This window comes from Erythrolamprus reginae, chromosome 5 (assembly GCF_031021105.1).
Source record: "Erythrolamprus reginae isolate rEryReg1 chromosome 5, rEryReg1.hap1, whole genome shotgun sequence".
Classification (NCBI taxonomy): domain Eukaryota; kingdom Metazoa; phylum Chordata; class Lepidosauria; order Squamata; family Dipsadidae; genus Erythrolamprus; species Erythrolamprus reginae.
The window spans coordinates 14,734,655-14,751,129 of NC_091954.1; the positions used below are offsets into that span (position 1 = coordinate 14,734,655).

At 38.7% G+C, this 16,475-nt stretch overlaps 1 protein-coding gene across 2 annotated transcripts in view; it reads right to left on the bottom strand.

Moving 5' to 3' along the window:
- Positions 1-5,404: 5,404 nt before the first annotated feature.
- PIK3AP1 (phosphoinositide-3-kinase adaptor protein 1) overlaps positions 5,405-16,475 on the bottom strand; it is a 95,188-nt gene continuing 84,117 nt past the window's right edge. For both annotated transcript variants that reach the window (XM_070752104.1, XM_070752105.1), the window contains exons 15-17: positions 11,697-11,767; positions 8,010-8,125; positions 5,405-5,626 (exon numbers count right to left, since the gene is read on the bottom strand). In XM_070752104.1, coding sequence (XP_070608205.1) covers positions 5,560-5,626; positions 8,010-8,125; positions 11,697-11,767 — 254 coding nt within the window. In that variant the 3' untranslated portion in view covers positions 5,405-5,559. The remainder of the gene's footprint in view (positions 5,627-8,009; positions 8,126-11,696; positions 11,768-16,475) is intronic.

Genomic DNA, 16,475 nt, shown 5'->3' on the forward strand with positions numbered 1-16,475 from the left:
AGTGGATAATGAATTTATATACATAGTGAAATAACAAGTAAATTCATGTACATTTTTTTACAAGAACTACAATTATTACATTATCTAACAAATAAAAGATAGCATGTCCTTACAAAAATATAACAGAAAAGTATAAATTAATAAAATTATTATTTAAATCATCTTTTAAAAAACATTTGAAATAAACAATAGGTATTCATGGTTTGAGACTCCTGCCAGTTCTGGCGTTTAGAATCGAGGCTTCAACAGCAGACTAGCCTTGTTATTTCTCAGTCAAATTACTACAATACAATCTATAGCGGTGTTTTTCAACCAGTGTGCCGCGGCACACTAGTGTGCCGTAAGACATGGTCAGGTGTGCCGCAAAGCTCAGAGAAAGAAAGCAAGAGAGAGAGAGAAAGAAAAAGAAAGCAAGAGAGAGAGAGAGAGAGAAAGCAAGAGAGAGAAAGAACGAGAGAAAGAGAACAAGAGAGAGAGAAAGAAAGCAAGAGAGAAAGCAAGAGAGAAAGAAAGCAAGAGAGAGAGAGAGAAAGAGAGGGAGGGAAGGAGAGAGAGAGAAAGACATAGAGGGAGGTAGGGAGGGAGAGAGAAAGAGCCAAAAAGAGAGGAAGGAAGGAAGAGAAAGAAAGAAAAAGGGATGGAGAAAAAGAAAGAGGAAGGAAGGGAGAGAAAAAGGGAGAGAGAAAAAGGGAGAGCGAAAGGAAGAGAGAGAATTTTTTTGTCCAAACTTTTTTTAGCCCCCACCCCACCCCGCTCAATGTGCCCCAGGGTTTCGTAAATGTAAAAAATGTGCCGCGGCTCAAAAAAGGTTGAAAATCACTGGTCTATAGGTAGCCCTTGATTTACAATCACAATGGGAAGAAGAATCTCAGTCCTTGAGCAAAGTGGTCATTAAGCAGATAGCTTACATGACCAACTCATTCAGTGATGACAATTCCAGCTCTTCCAGTTGCAGTTGCCAAGCGATTGTGCAGGTCATTAAGCAGAGCACCAGGGAGAAGTGCTCTCTGTGGGCCAGCACATCCAGGTGGACGAGGCTCTCTCCCCAGCCCCACCAAGCTCAGGTCCATTACTGTGGCCTTTTGCCTTAGCTGCAAGTGTGCCCAGCTCATGGTGATTGGCCTTCCTACCAAAGCCATCTGGCAGTTCTTGCAAATGGAAAGCTCACGCAATTTGGATCCAATAGTCTTTCTAGCCTAGGAAACGTAGAAAGCTAGTGAACATCAATGTTCTGAAGGTTAGAAAGTGGAGGTCAGCCCCCCCCCAGTGAGCTGCAGAAACGGGGCTTGAATATTTGGCATCTAAGCAGCGGTGGGCTACTCGCCAGAACGCTGAATTGCATTCGCCGCTGCGGCTGATAAGTGCTTGCAGGGCACAGGTGCAGAAGCAAAATTGCGCTGGCCCTGCAAGCACTTACGAGCCACGGCGGCGAGCACAATTTAGCGTTCCGGCTAGTCGCCCACCCCTGCATCTAAGTCTTTTCTCTGCAGTCTAGCACAGGCTCTGTGTGTAGAAGAGAATGTCTCTGCCAGGCTGCAGAAACGGCTCAGGAACCAAGCTCTGTTTCTGAAGCCCAATAGAAGGGTTTCTTCTTTCAGCTAGGCCCCCTGAGATAAGAGGGAGTCCTATCAGCAGGCAGAAGCAGCTTTCTGTGGAGTGCCACGGAGAAGCTGGAAAATAGCAATCACATGTTCATGAGGTGCTTGGCAACCAATCATAATTGCAAACATGTTCCCAAGAGTCTTAAAAGTTAGTCTTGCAAGAGAAAAAGTGCGAATGAGCATAGAAATAAAACTTTTTAATAGTTGCCTATCCATCTGGAATGTATTGTCCCCTAAAATCTTTATGACCTCAACAAATTTTCCACAAAGCATTCTTCCTAGAAACCCTCTCCTTTGTTTTCAAATAAATTCAGCTATTGCTAAGACCAGTCCTTACTAGGTGGATATTGTTCTATAGAAACATAGAAGTCTGACGGCAGAAAAAGACCTCATGGTCCATCTAGTCTGCCCTTATACTATTTCCTGTATTTTATCTTACAATGGATATATGTTTATCCCAGGCATGTTTAAATTCAGTTACTGTGGATTTACCAACCACGTCTGCTGGAAGTTTGTTCCAAGGATCTACTACTCTTTCAGTAAAATAATATTTTCTCACGTTGCTTTTGATCTTTCCCCTAACTAACTTCAGATTGTGTCCCCTTGTTCTCATGTTCATTCTATAATAGTATAATCAGGGCTTCAGTTAAAATAGCCAAGTCTGATTATAGTAAGTATTATAGTAAAGTAAAATAGCCAAGTATGTATTATAGTAAAGAATAAATCTTCTCTATTGAATTCTGTAACAAATATATACCAAATTGGAAATAACTTGGTCATATCTGCAATGTTACATTAATGAGCTTCCAAATGTATTTCTTTTTTTTTAAAGAAAGAAAATGAACATTCTTAAAAGGGAACTGTCTTTAGAATTTCAATCATGTGCATTTGTGTTCAGGCTGAGCTATAAAAAATACCATATACAATGTTCCCTCAATTTTTACGGGTTCGAACTTCGCGAAACGTCTATACCACGGTTTTTCAAAAATATTAACTAAAAAATACTTTGCGGTTTCCCCCCCTATACCACAGTTTTTCCCGCCCGATGACGTCATATGTCATTGCCAAATGTTCGTCTGCCTTTAAAAACCATTTTAAAAAATAAACTTTAATAAATAAACATGGTGAGTAATAATCTAAATGGTTGCTAAGGGAATGGGAAATTGTAATTTAGGGGTTTAAAGTGTTAAGGGAAGGCTTGTGATACTGTTCATAGCCAAAAATAATGTATTTACTTCCGCACCTCTACTTTGCGGAAATTCGACTTTCGCAGGCGGTCTCAGAACGTATCCCCTGCGAAAATCGAGGGAACTCTGTACAGTATATGACCTACGTATATAGGAGTTCCTTGCTTAGCAAGCACTTGTTCAGTGACAATTCAAACTTACAATAATGCTGAACAAGTAATATTTATGAATGATCCCCAAAGTTCCAGCTGTCACACATCCTCATGTTCATATGATTGCCATTTGTAACCTTCCTAAAAACAAAGTCAATAAGAAAACTAGCATGAGGTTACAAATGAGAAATCACATGATGTCCTTGCTTAACAACCCATGATGATTTGCTTAATGGTGGCAATTGGAAGTGCCAGAATTTGCATTGCTAAGCAATGTTGTCCAGTGATGCTATGCATTATGATTGTATCACAAAATTCTGGTTCCCAATAGCCATCCCAAGGATTACCAGAATATATGTGTACCACAAGGGTCTGTTCTGGGTCCTATTCTTTTTAATATGTTTGTGAGTGACATAGGGGAAGGTTTGGTAGGGAAGGTTTGCCTATTTGCCGATGACTCTAAAGTGTGCACTACGGTTGATATTCCTGGAGGCGTCTGTAATATGGTAAATGATTTAGCTTTACTAGATAAATGGTCAAAGCAATGGAAACTGCAGTTTAATGTTTCCAAAAGTAAAGTAATGCACTTGGGGAAAAGGAATCCTCAATCTGAGTATTGTATTGGCAGTTCTGTGTTAGCAAAAACTTCAGAAGAAAAGGATTTAGGGGGAGTGATTTCTGACAGTCTCAAAATGAGTGAACAGTGCAGTCAGGCGGTAGGGAAAGCAAGTAGGATGCTTGGCTACATAGCTAGAGGTATAACAAGTAGGAAGAGGGAGGTTATGATCCCGCTATATAGGGTGCTGGTGAGACCACATTTGGAATACTGTGTTCAGTTCTGGAGACCTCACCTACAAAAAGATATTGACAAAATTGAACGGGTCGAAAGACGGGCCACAAGAATGGTGGAAGGTCTTAAGCATAAAACGTATCAGGAAAGACTTAATGAACTCAATCTGTATAGTCTGGAGGACAGGAGGAAAAGGGGGGACATGATCAAAACATTTAAATATGTTAAAGGGTTAAATAAGGTCCAGGAGGGAAGTGTTTTTAATAGGAAAGTGAACACAAGAACAAGGGGACACAATCTGAAGTTAGTTGGGGGAAAGATCAAAAGCAACATGAGAAAATATTATTTTACTGAAAGAGTAGTAGATCCTTGGAACAAACTTCCAGCAGACGTGCTAGATCAATCCACAGTAACTGCCTGGGATAAACATATATCCATCCTAAGATAAAATACAGAAAATAGTATAAGGGCAGACTAGATGGACCATGAGGTCTTTTTCTGCCGTCAGACTTCTATGTTTCTATATCTTGAAAACCAATGCAAATAGAGCCTGGCAGCTGGTCCCACCTTGTTCAGTTGGGGATGCAGTCCGCTCCAACTCATGCTGTGTTATTACATTTTCTCACAAACCAACAGGGCATGCTGCCTTTTTTGGATAGAGACTATCTACAACGGAAACAAGAGTCTCTTCTAGTTATGATGTGATCCCTGTCTGTTGAGATTGGTGCACACATTTTATTGAAGTTCAGAAATAAGAACCAAGTTTCATGGTCTACTAAATACTTCTTGGCATATTCTTACAGAAATAATACAGATTCAAGACTCAAATAGATGACTCATATAGAGACTCTTTGATTTAAGTTATACCATCTGAAGAGAAAAATCCTCCTCAATTTCTCAGTATTGTATTACTGGAACAGCAACCAGACACATCAATTAGACAATTCTGAATATGAAATTATCATAAGATCATTAAGAAATTATACAAATTTCAGATGAATTGCACTATTCAATACAAAGCAGTCTAGTTTCACTATAAAGTGTTTCCTCGATTTTCACGGGTTCGAACTTCACGAAACATCTATACCACGGTTTTTCAAAAATATTAATTAAAAATACTTCGTGGTTTTTTCCCCCTATACTACGGTTTTTCCCGCCCGATGACGTCATATGTCATTGCCAAACGTTGGTCTGCCTTTAAAAAACATTTTTTTAATAAACTTTAATAAATAAAGATGGTGAGTAATAATCTAAATGGTTGCTAAGGGAATGGGAAATTGTAATTTAGGGGTTTACAGTGTTAAGGGAAAGCTTGGGATACTGTTCATAGCCAAAAATAGTGTATTTACTTCCGCATCTCTACTTCGCAGAAATTCGACTTTCGCGGGCGGTCTGGGAACGCATCCCCCACGAAAATCGAGGGAACACTGTATTCTGAAAGTATAGTTATCTACAACCGTGTAAAAAGGTTTTTTTAGAGCAGCATCATTGTCTACTTTATTTGTAGATAAACAGACAAAAAATATCTGCTGGTAGCTACTCCATTCTGACGTTTAGGAACATATGAGAAATGATTGAGACACCTTTCACTGGTATAATTAGAATCTTAAGAATTCTAATAAGTTCAGCATATTTTTTCTATGTTCTAACAGTTTATTTGTTCTAAATGCTGCATTTTTGTTCATTCAACCTTGACTCAATTGTAGAGTAAATTCTACCAAAATTATTCATTTGAGATGCACAAGGGGGTGAACTGATATGCTGATTAGAGTTACAGCATAACCGCTCAAATGTCATTCTCATTTTTCAGTTTTTAATATCCAAAAGATTTAGTGTAACTTATCACGACCTCTTGGAGGCACAGGCGGTGGATGGAAGTTGTCAGTGTTCGATAATCTGCAAATAAAAATTTGAAAATAGAATAAGAATAGTTTATTATGTTACATAACCTATTAGACTTCTACATTTATTTTAAAAAGCAATTAAATACTTTGAAACATAGTTTTTTTAAAGTTGATCAGCATACAAATCCAATTAATAATAATAATAACAATAATAACAATAATAATAATAATAATAATAATAATAATAATAATAATAATCCACTGGAACTTGTGCTGGAACTACCATTTACCAGTGGCAAAGAACTGGTGGGATCATAAGCCCGAAAAAGTGGTTGAAAATGAGCAAGCAAAACTACTGTGGGACTTCCGACTTCAGACTGACCGAATTCTGAAGCATAACACACCAGACGTTGTGATTGTGAAGAAAAAGAAAGTATGGATTATCGACATCGCAATCCCAGGAGACAGCAAAATTGAGGAGAAGCAGCTAGAGAAATTAGTGAAATACGAAGATCTAAAAATCGAGCTGCAACGACTCTGGCATAAGCCCGTGAAAGTGGTCCCAGTGGTAATTGGCACGCTGAGTGCAGTACCAAAGGATCTCAGCGGACATTTGAAAACCATAGGAATTGACAAAATCTCCATCTGTCAATTGCAAAAGGCCGCTTTACTGGGATCGGCAAACATAATTCACCACTACATCACGCAATCCTAGGTGCTTGGAAAGCGCCCAACTGGTGATGAAATACGAAATCCAGCATAGTGATCTCGTTTGCTGTGTTGTACTGACATAATAATAATAATAATAATAATAATAATAATAATAACAACAACAACAACAACATCAACAACAATAATAATAATAATCTACAATAACATTTACAATAGAAAAACATTATTTTATTGTTCTTTCATGTGGAATTATTCATTGACATCCCATTATACTAGCAATTTCTAACTATTACATTAATCAAGTAATTTGCAAGCTGCACTGCTTTCTGGCTTGCTTCTGAGTGCAATTCGAGGAGTTGGTTGCTATCTTGACCTTGGTTACTTGAGGGACTACCTGCTTTCCATAGCATCAGGTCAATTCAATCCTGCAGGGCTGGAACATTCTAAGTTCCTTTGATTAAACAATGTTATCTATCACGACCCCAGAAGCAAAGGTAGGCAAAGTTGGCTCTTCTATGACTTGTGGACTTCAACTCCCAGAATTCTTGAGCCAATCATGCTAGCTCGGGAATTCTGGGAGTTGAAGTCCACATAGCTTAGAAGAGACAACTTTGCATACCCCTGCCCAGAAGCATGCCTTCTCTACAGAGAATGAGCTCATGTCCAAGAATGAAGGTTCCCCCCCTCAAAAAAATGTTGTTTAAAAGAGACACCTATAGGTTTAGGGACACATAATGACATTCTGGTTTGCCGATGACTCTAAAGTGTGCAATAGGGTTTATATTCCTGGAGGCGTCTGTAATATGGTAAATGATTTAGCTTAACTAGATAAATGGTCAAAGCAATGGAAACTGCAGTTTAATGTTTCCAAATGTAAAATAATGCACTTGGGGAAAAGGAATCCTCAATCTGAGTATTGTATTGGCAGTTCCGTGTTAGCAAAAACTTTATTTAGGGGTAGTGATTTCTGACAGTCTCAAAATGGGTGAACAGTGCAGTCAGGCGGTAGGGAAAGCAAGTAAGATGCTTGGCTGCAAAGCTAGAGGTATAACAAGCAGGAAGAGGGAGATTATGATCCCGCTATATAGAGTGCTGGTGAGACCACATTTGGAATACTGTGTTCAGTTCTGGAGACCTCACCTACAAAAAGATATTGACAAAATTGAACGGGTCCAAAGATGGGCTACAAGAATGTTAAGCATAAAACGTATCAGGAAAAACTTAATGAACTCAATCTGTATAGTCTGGAGGACAGAAGGAAAAGGGGGGACATGATCGAAACATTTAAATATGTTAAAGGGTTAAATAAGTCCATGAGGGAAGTGTTTTTAATAGGAAAGTGAACACAAGGACAAGGGGACACAATCTGAAGTTAGTTGGGGGAAAGATCAAAAGCAACATGAGAAAATATTATTTTACTGAAAGAGTAGTAGATCCTTGGAACAAACTTCCAGCAGACGTGGTAGATAAATCCAGAGTAACTGAATTTTAACATGCCTGGGATAAACATATATCCATCCTAAGATAAAATACAGAAAATAGTATAAGGGCAGACTAGATGGACCATGAGGTCTTCTTCTGCCGTCAGTCTTCTACGTTTCTATGTTTCTATTGAACACCTCTGCTGCCATGCTTTCCATCTGTTTTACTTTCTTTATATCCCATTATACTATCTACTTTAGAATTAATCCCTGTGGAATGGGGATCTGTCAAATTCATTCTTTGTACAGTATAAAATAATGTATTATGAAACAATATATAACCTGCTAGCAACTCGGGGAGGTATTCTTGGAGGCCTTCCCAATGAAATGGAAAGTTTGTTGTCTTCCTGCAAGGTTCTCGAGCAGAAATTTCTCTTCATGTCAGGTATCTCGTTTTCCTATGTAAGGATGACAGTGGTGTTCATTCAACTTTAAATATACTTTTTGAAAGTAAGGTAACATTTTTTTTCTCATTCCACAGAAGATTTTATGTACCCCAAATGCTTACTGACATTAATTATTTTCTTGTGGTTGGATTAAAAAAAAACCCACCTCTGCCGTCAGGCATGGGGGAACTGAAATATCTTCCCCAGGCCTATACTGTTTATGTATGGTATGTTGTATGCATTTTTTAAAAAAAAATTATGGGTTTTTAGCTTTCTAATTACTGTATTGAATTTGTATTATATATTGTTTTCTGTTGTTGTGAGCCGCCCCGAGTCTGCGGAGAGGGGCGGCATACAAATCAAATCAAATCAAATCAAATCAAAAACTAACCAACCAACTAACTAACTAACTAACTAACTAACTAACTAACTAACTAACTAACTAACTAAATAAATAAATAAATAAATAAATAAATAAATACATAAATAAAATTTTTAAATACATTATCTCATTCACTTTTATTTACAAATTAGAGCAGAGAACATGTTAGGCATATTATTGCATCTCCTCCAAGCACTATATTTATTTATTTATTTATTTATTTATTTATTGGATTTGTATGCCGCCCCTCTCCAGAGACTCCGGGCGGCTAACAGCGACAATAAAACAGTGTACAATAGTAATTTGGTATTAGAAATGATTAAAAACCCATTAATATAAAAACCAACCATACATACATACATACCATGCATAGAATTGTAAAGGCCTAGGGGGAAAGAGGATCTCAATTCCCCCATGCCTGGCGGCAGAGGTGGGTTTTAAGTAGCTTACAAAAGGCAAGGAGGGTGGGGGCAGTTCTAATCTTTTGGGGGAGTTGAGGACTCGGGTATTAGAGAGGCTAGCACTCATTGAAATGTCTCAGAATAAAATGAATTTTTTAAAAAAAGTTTTCCTATTTTGGCTGAAAAATAGCTAATTATAAACCCATGATTTTTTTTTCTTCCGTTCAGTTGCGTCCAATTCTCAAGACCAGGGATGTCAAACTCAAGGCCTACAGACTGTATGCGGCCCACAATGAGGCCGAATCCAGCCTTGTGGCCATCCTGAAAACTGGAAGAGTCTGGCCAGAGTTGTTTCAGCCCAGCCCATGTCATCCCGGCATGCGCACATATGTGCAGAGGCCCATTTCTGTGGGATTGCAGTAAAAAATACAGTGGTACCTCTACCTAAGAACGACTCTACTTACAAACTTTTCTAGATAAGAACCGGGTGTTCAAGATTTTTTTGCCTCTTCTCAAGAACCGTTTTCCACTTACAAACCCAAGCCTCCGAAACTGTAACCGAAAAAGGCAGGGAGAAGCCTCCATGAGGCCTCTCTAGGAATCTCCTGGGAGGAAACAGGGCCTCCACCCTTCCTGTGGTTTCCCCAATCACATGCATTATTTGCTTTTACATTGATTCCTATGGGGAAAATTAGTTGGGGGGGAGGAATAATTTCTGCGGTTGCAATTCCTTAAATGTTCCTACTAGGAATTCTAATTCTGGGGAAGAGTATTGAGTTGTTTTTTTAAATGATGCTTTAAATATGTGGAAATTATCCCCAGCCCTTTTATCTGTAAGCTTCTCAAAATGCTTTGCATTATAAATATAAAGGTACATACTATGGTACTTCATTATAAATTTAGTTTTTAAAAATCTCTATTGTTACTATTAGATTCTTAACAAAAAACATACAATCATTTCAGTAAATAATGTGAACTGTCAGAATTCTGTAAAAATAGATCATATTAGCAAAAACAGTCATTTGCATTACAACTAAATCTTCTCTGTTAAAATTGTTTGATGTATCGACTGTAGGGATTCTATAGTTGTATTAAAAAAAGAACTGATGAAGACGTTGTGACATGCATGAATTTGTTTTTATATCTTACGTTGTAAGACTTTAAAAGAAACAAATAGCCTTATTCTTTTCACAACTATTTTCAAGTTACCTCTGCATTTGATTTTAAGTCCTAGGACAAAATCTATTGCATATGCATTCCATGTCATAAATATAAAATATAGCCTTAGCAGGAAATTCATATTACTGTATGTGTGCATGTGTATGAGAAAGAAAAAGAAAGAAAGAGAGAGAGAGAAAGAAAGATAGAACGAAAGAAAGAAAGAAATATAGACCGAAAGAAAGAAAGAAAGAGAGAATAAGAAAAAAAGAAAGATAGAATGAAAGAAAGATAGAAAGAAAGAAAGATAGAATGAAAGAAAGAAAGATAGAAAGAAAGAAAGATAGAACGAAAGAAAGAAAGATAGAACGAAAGAAAGAAAGATAGAAAGAAAGAAAGATAGAAAGAAAGAAAGAAAGATAGAAAGAAAGAAAGAAAGATAGAACGAAAGAAAGAAAGAAAGATAGAACGAAAGAAAGAACAAAAGTAAGAAAGAAAGATAGAACAAAAGAAAGAAAGAAAGATAGAACAAAAGAAAGAAAGAAAGATAGAACAAAAGAAAGAAAGAAAGAAAGATAGAACGAAAGAAAGAAAGAAAGATAGAATGAAAGAAAGATAGAACGAAAGAAAGAAAGATAGAACGAAAGAAAGAAAGATAGAACAAAAGAAAGAAAGAAAGATAGACAGAACGAAAGAAAGAAAGATAGAACAAAAGAAAGATAGAACAAAAGAAAGAAAGAAAGACAGATAGAACGAAAGAAAGAAAGATAGAACAAAAGAAAGAGAGAAAGACAGATAGAACAAAAGAAAGAAAGATAGAACAAAAGAAAGAAAGAAAGAAAGAAAGATAGAATGAAAGAAAGAAAGAACAAAAGAAAGAAAGAAAGATAGAACAAAAGAAAGAAAGATAGAACGAAAGAAAGAAAGAAAGATAGAACAAAAGAAAGAAAGAAAGATAGAACGAAAGAAAGAAAGAAAGATAGAACAAAAGAAAGAAAGATAGATAGATAGAATGACAGAAAGAAAGAAAGATAGAACAAAAGAAAGAAAGAAAGATAGAACGAAAGAAAGAAATATAGAACAAAAGAAAGAAAGATAGAACGAAAGAAAGAAAGAAAGAAAGATAGAACAAAAGAAAGAAAGATAGAACGAAAGAAAGAAAGAAAGATAGAACAAAAGAAAGAAAGAAAGATAGAATGAATGAATGAATGAATGAAAGAAAGAAAGATAGAATGAAAGAAGGAAAGATAGAACAAAAGAAAGAAAGAAAGATAGAATGAAAGAAAGAAAGATACAACAAAAGAAAGAAAGATAGAATGAAAGAAAGAAAGATAGAACAAAAGAAAGATAGATAGATAGAACGAAAGAAAGAAAGAAAGATAGAACGAAAGAAAGAAAGAAAGATAGAACGAAAGAAAGAAAGAAAGTTAGAATGAATTAAAGAAAGAAAGATAGAATGAAAGAAAGAAAGATAGAACAAAAGAAAGAAAAAAGAAAGAAAGATAGAACGAAAGAAAGAAAGAAAGATAGAACAAAAGAAAGCAAGCAAGAAAGAAAGATAGAACGAAAGAAAGAAAGATAGAACAAAAGCAAGCAAGAAAGAAAGAAAGATAGAAAGATAATTTTCACAAAGAAAGTTTACCTCATTGTCACCCTCCATCCCACTACTGATACTCAATAAACTTCGGGTACTTGATCGGTTACTTGAACTGCCTGGTTAGGAGAAAATAAGCATTTTATAAATAGACTTCATGAATTTAAATTTCCACCCATTTTTGCCAACTCTGACTGAAAAGTGAAAAAAAATATTTTAGTTTATCATATACATGTATTTTTAATTAGTCAAATATTTTTCTAAAAAGTTTTAGTTATTCTTGAACTATTAACACAATTCTTTGCCTTCCAACAAGCAGCAAATAAAAGACAACAGTAATTTATCTATGATCTATGTAATTTATATGTAACCCATTGTATATAATTCTATGCAATGTCACCAAAACATTCAGTTTATATTATTTATAAACACGTGCACATATTAATTGTTGTGTTTGTTAAAAAATATTCGCAGAAAATCTGCGATTGGTTAAGACGCGGCTATTCAGAAAATAGCCGCGAAAGTTAAATGTGTGTCAGTTGGTAAAAGCCCGCGTTAAAAAAAGAGTATAAAAGGGCAACGGGTTAGCCGTTGCCCTCATTTTCCGGCAATTCTACCGTTCCAGTGTTTGTCTTCTCTCTTGCCATGAATAAACCAGTTTTGATTTAAGACTACCGGAGTCCAGACTTTTCAGTGGCGACGAGGAGGTCGAACTCCCGCTAACGCAGCCATGAACTCGGCCATGGCTCCACCGCCGCCCGTATTCAACTCCGAGACGGAAGCTTGGACCTCGTATATGTCCAAATTTACATTTTTCTTGAAAGCGAGCAATCTACATGACGCCGATGACGAGAGAAAGAAAGCTATATTCCTCGCTTATTGCGGCACAGAAGTCTACAGCCTAGCCTCTACACTCGTTGACCCAGACACCCTGGAAACCGTCGCATGGTCAACTCTACAAGCAAAACTTGCCGCCCATTATCAGCCGACGACTCCTGTCCGCGTATACCGCCATCAATTCGCTCAGATGAGGCAAGCGGACGGAGAATCCACCAACGATTTTATAACTCGCCTACGCGCACTCCTCCCGAAGTGCAAATACAAGGATCCAGAGGAACAGCTCATGGACCGCCTTATTTTCGGTCTAACCAATATCACGCTCCAGAAGAAATACTTAGTTGATGAGGATGCCTCTCTCCAAGACATTCTTAAGGCAGCAAAAGCCTCCGAGGTATCTGAAACATCTGTTGCCGAAATTAAACGCGCAACCTCAACCGTTCATCACATTCCTGATGAATCACCTTGGCACGCCTGCCCTTCTGATGAAAAACACTCAGAATCCGCTACTCCAGACGACACCTGTCTCCAAATCCGAAGAGCCTCCGACCACGACGCCAAAGAAGCCTCCCGTGCAGACAGATGTGCCGGCTGCAACGGAAACCACCCTCGTTTTCGCTGCCATTTCAAGGACGCCTACTGCCGCCGTTGCCAGCGCCGCGGCCACATCGCCGAAGTCTGCCGCGCCGCCAACCCAACTCCAGCAACTCAACAAAACCAACGACCCTATTTTTCACCGAGGAATCGACGACCACCGTTTTCGCGCAACGTTTCCCGCCCGGCTGACAACTCGCCCTCTTCTAACCAACGAGGTAACTCCCCTTCTTCCGTAAACTGCAATTTTCCCGCTGCGGAAAACAAGCTATTTGTTTCTCTTTTCCTCAACGGCCACCCCTGCCAAATGGAATTAGACACCGGGTCCAGACATTCCATAATGCCTTGGGAAAAACTTAAATTATATTTACCTCGTGTAAAACAAACTGACTTGCAACCGTGGGAACCGGGTTTAAGTGATTTTCAGGGCCATTCAATTCCAGTGTTAGGATGCTTAAATGTTCCTATTGCGTTTAAAAAATTTCAAGGGTTTTTACCTCTGTTAGTGGTTGACGGTCCTAAACACTCATTACTGGGACTTCGATGGTTACAACCTTTAGGTATTGAAATTTCAGGGGTTAACAATGTATGTGACTCTTTTGACCCAAATGATTTATTGAAAGAATTTCCCGAAGTTTTCTCTAGCGCTCTGGGTAAATATACAGGCAGCCCCATTTCGTTTAATTTGGACCCAAATATTTCGCCCATCCGATTAAAGCCCCGCAGAATCCCCATTCCACTTTTGCCTAAAGTGGATGAACAATTGGACAAATTAATAGCTCAGGGCATTTTAGTTCCCACTGACCACGCTAAATGGGAAACTCCTATTGTAACGCCCGTTAAGCCGGATGGCTCTATTAGAATTTGCGCAGATTATAAAGCCACGATTAATAAAGCACTACAGCATAATGCCTACCCAATCCCAGTAGTGCAACAACTCTTGCACACCTTAGGAAATGGGTCCATCTTCGCGAAGTTGGACCTGGCACAGGCATATCAACAGCTCACCGTAGATCAAGACACCTCTGAAGCCCAGACAATCGTAACTCATAGAGGTGCCTTTAAATGCACCCGGCTCCAGTTTGGAGTCTCTACCGCCCCAGGTATTTTTCAGGGTTTGATGGAACGCATTTTAAATAATATTCCTGGGGTCGTTCCATATTTCGACGACGTATTAATATCTGCCACATCCAAATCTGAGTTATGGGACAGAATCAGGCGCGTTTTAACCAAATTTAAAGAAACAGGACTCCATTTGAAAGCAGACAAATGTTCTTGGGCTGTGCCCAAAGTTGAATTCTTGGGGTTTACAATAGATCGTTTTGGGATTCACCCCACGAATGACAAAGTTGATGCCATAAGAAATGCCCCCACCCCTTCAGATAAGACAGACTTACAAGCATTCCTAGGACTCCTTAACTTTTATTCCGTCTTTCTTAAACAGAAAGCGACGGTGGCAGAACCGCTTCATAACCTCCTAAAGAAAGACTCTGCCTGGACGTGGGGACCAAAAGAACAAGCCGCTTTCCAAGCAGTAAAAAATTTACTTTCCTCCAATAGTGTCCTAGTGCAATATAATGTAGCTATGCCCTTATCCCTAACCTGCGACGCTTCACCGTTCGGCATAGGAGCCGTCCTCAGCCATAACTTTCCGGACGGCACAGAAGCCCCAATAGCCTATTATTCTAAAACTCTTTCGGCAGCTGAAAGGAATTACTCCCAGCTCGACAAGGAGGCGTTAGCCCTTGTCGCTGGAGTTAAACGTTTTCATTACTACCTTTGTGGTCGGCCCTTTACGTTAATCACCGACCATAAACCGCTTTTAGGCATTTTGGCGGGAAACAAACAAACTCCCGCCTTTCTTTCTCCTCGCATGACTCGCTGGACTATTTTTCTAGCCGCTTACAATTATACATTAATCCACAGGGGGGGGAAAGACATAGGAAATGCTGATGCATTAAGCAGGTGCCCCCAAACAGAATTAGTCAATGATCCAGCCCCTGCCTCAAGCGTTTTATTAATTGAATCTAGTAAACAAACGTTATTAACAGCAACAGAAATAGCCAATCAGACACAAGCAGATCCAATTTTGAAATATATTAAACAATGGATATTAAAGGGATGGCCAATTGAACAACAACCAAACCAATTTCAACCTTTTAAGAATAGACAGTTTGAATTAAATGTGTTAAAAGATTGTATATTGTGGGGAGACAGGGTTGTTATTCCAAAAGCCTTACAGAAGCAAGCATTGCAGTTATTGCATATAGGTCACCCAGGAATAGTCAAAATGAAAACTATTGCCAGAAGTCATTTATGGTGGCCAGGGTTGGACAAGGACATAGAGTCATGGGTGGGTGGTTGTATACCCTGCCAGAGAACAAGACCCAACCCACCAAAAGTTACACCATCAGAGTGGCCAACACCAAGAGGGCCCTGGTCTAGAATACATATTGACTTTGCAGGACCAATCAGGGGCCAATCCTTTTTACTGGTTGTGGATGCATACTCCAAGTGGCTGGAAATTGAACTCATGGCATCCACAACTACTAGTGCAACTATAAAGGCATTAAGGAAAATGTTTGCCACACATGGTATTCCAGACATTTTGGTATCTGACAACGGGCCTCAGTTAACAGCCCGTCAAATGGAACTATTTCTTGCAGACCAGGGCATAAAACATGTGCTCACTCCACCTCATTTTGCCCAAGCTAATGGGCAAGCAGAACGAATGGTTAGAACCACAAAGGAAGCATTAAACAAAGCACCACTAGGAGATTGGCAACAACAAATTGATGAATTTTTAACCATTCAGCATATTACGCCGTCAGCGTCAACAAACAAAAGCCCGGCAGAACTTTTAATGGGCAGAAACCTTCGTTCTAAATTAGACAGAATTCACCCAAATTACCAGAATGACCAAAAAGAAATAAAAATGCAAAGTGAGAGACAGTTTAACATCGGGGATTTAATTTATGCCAAAGACTATGATTCAAACGATAAATGGAAAGATGGCACAGTATTGGATAAAACAGGTTTAAAAACATACGTTGTAATATTAACAGATGGGCGCAGTTGGCATCGGCATGTCGACCAACTACGCAAAAGAATGAAGACTAACCCAGACATTTTACCTACTGTAGACAAACCAATAGAGGACTTACCAGAACCACCTCGAGACTCCAGCGATGGCTGCTTGTTGCCCCTGGCGGCCGGCGAAGATCAAAATGCATCATCGCAACCAGGCCCGTCAGAGACTAGCCTTAGCGGAGCAACGGAGCCAGCCGTCCAGGCAAGCAGCTCCCAGCAAAATGAACTGCGCAGGTCCCAGAGATCTGTGAAACCACCAATCCGCTTGCAGGACTATGTGACGTGGATTAACACGTAATCATGGTC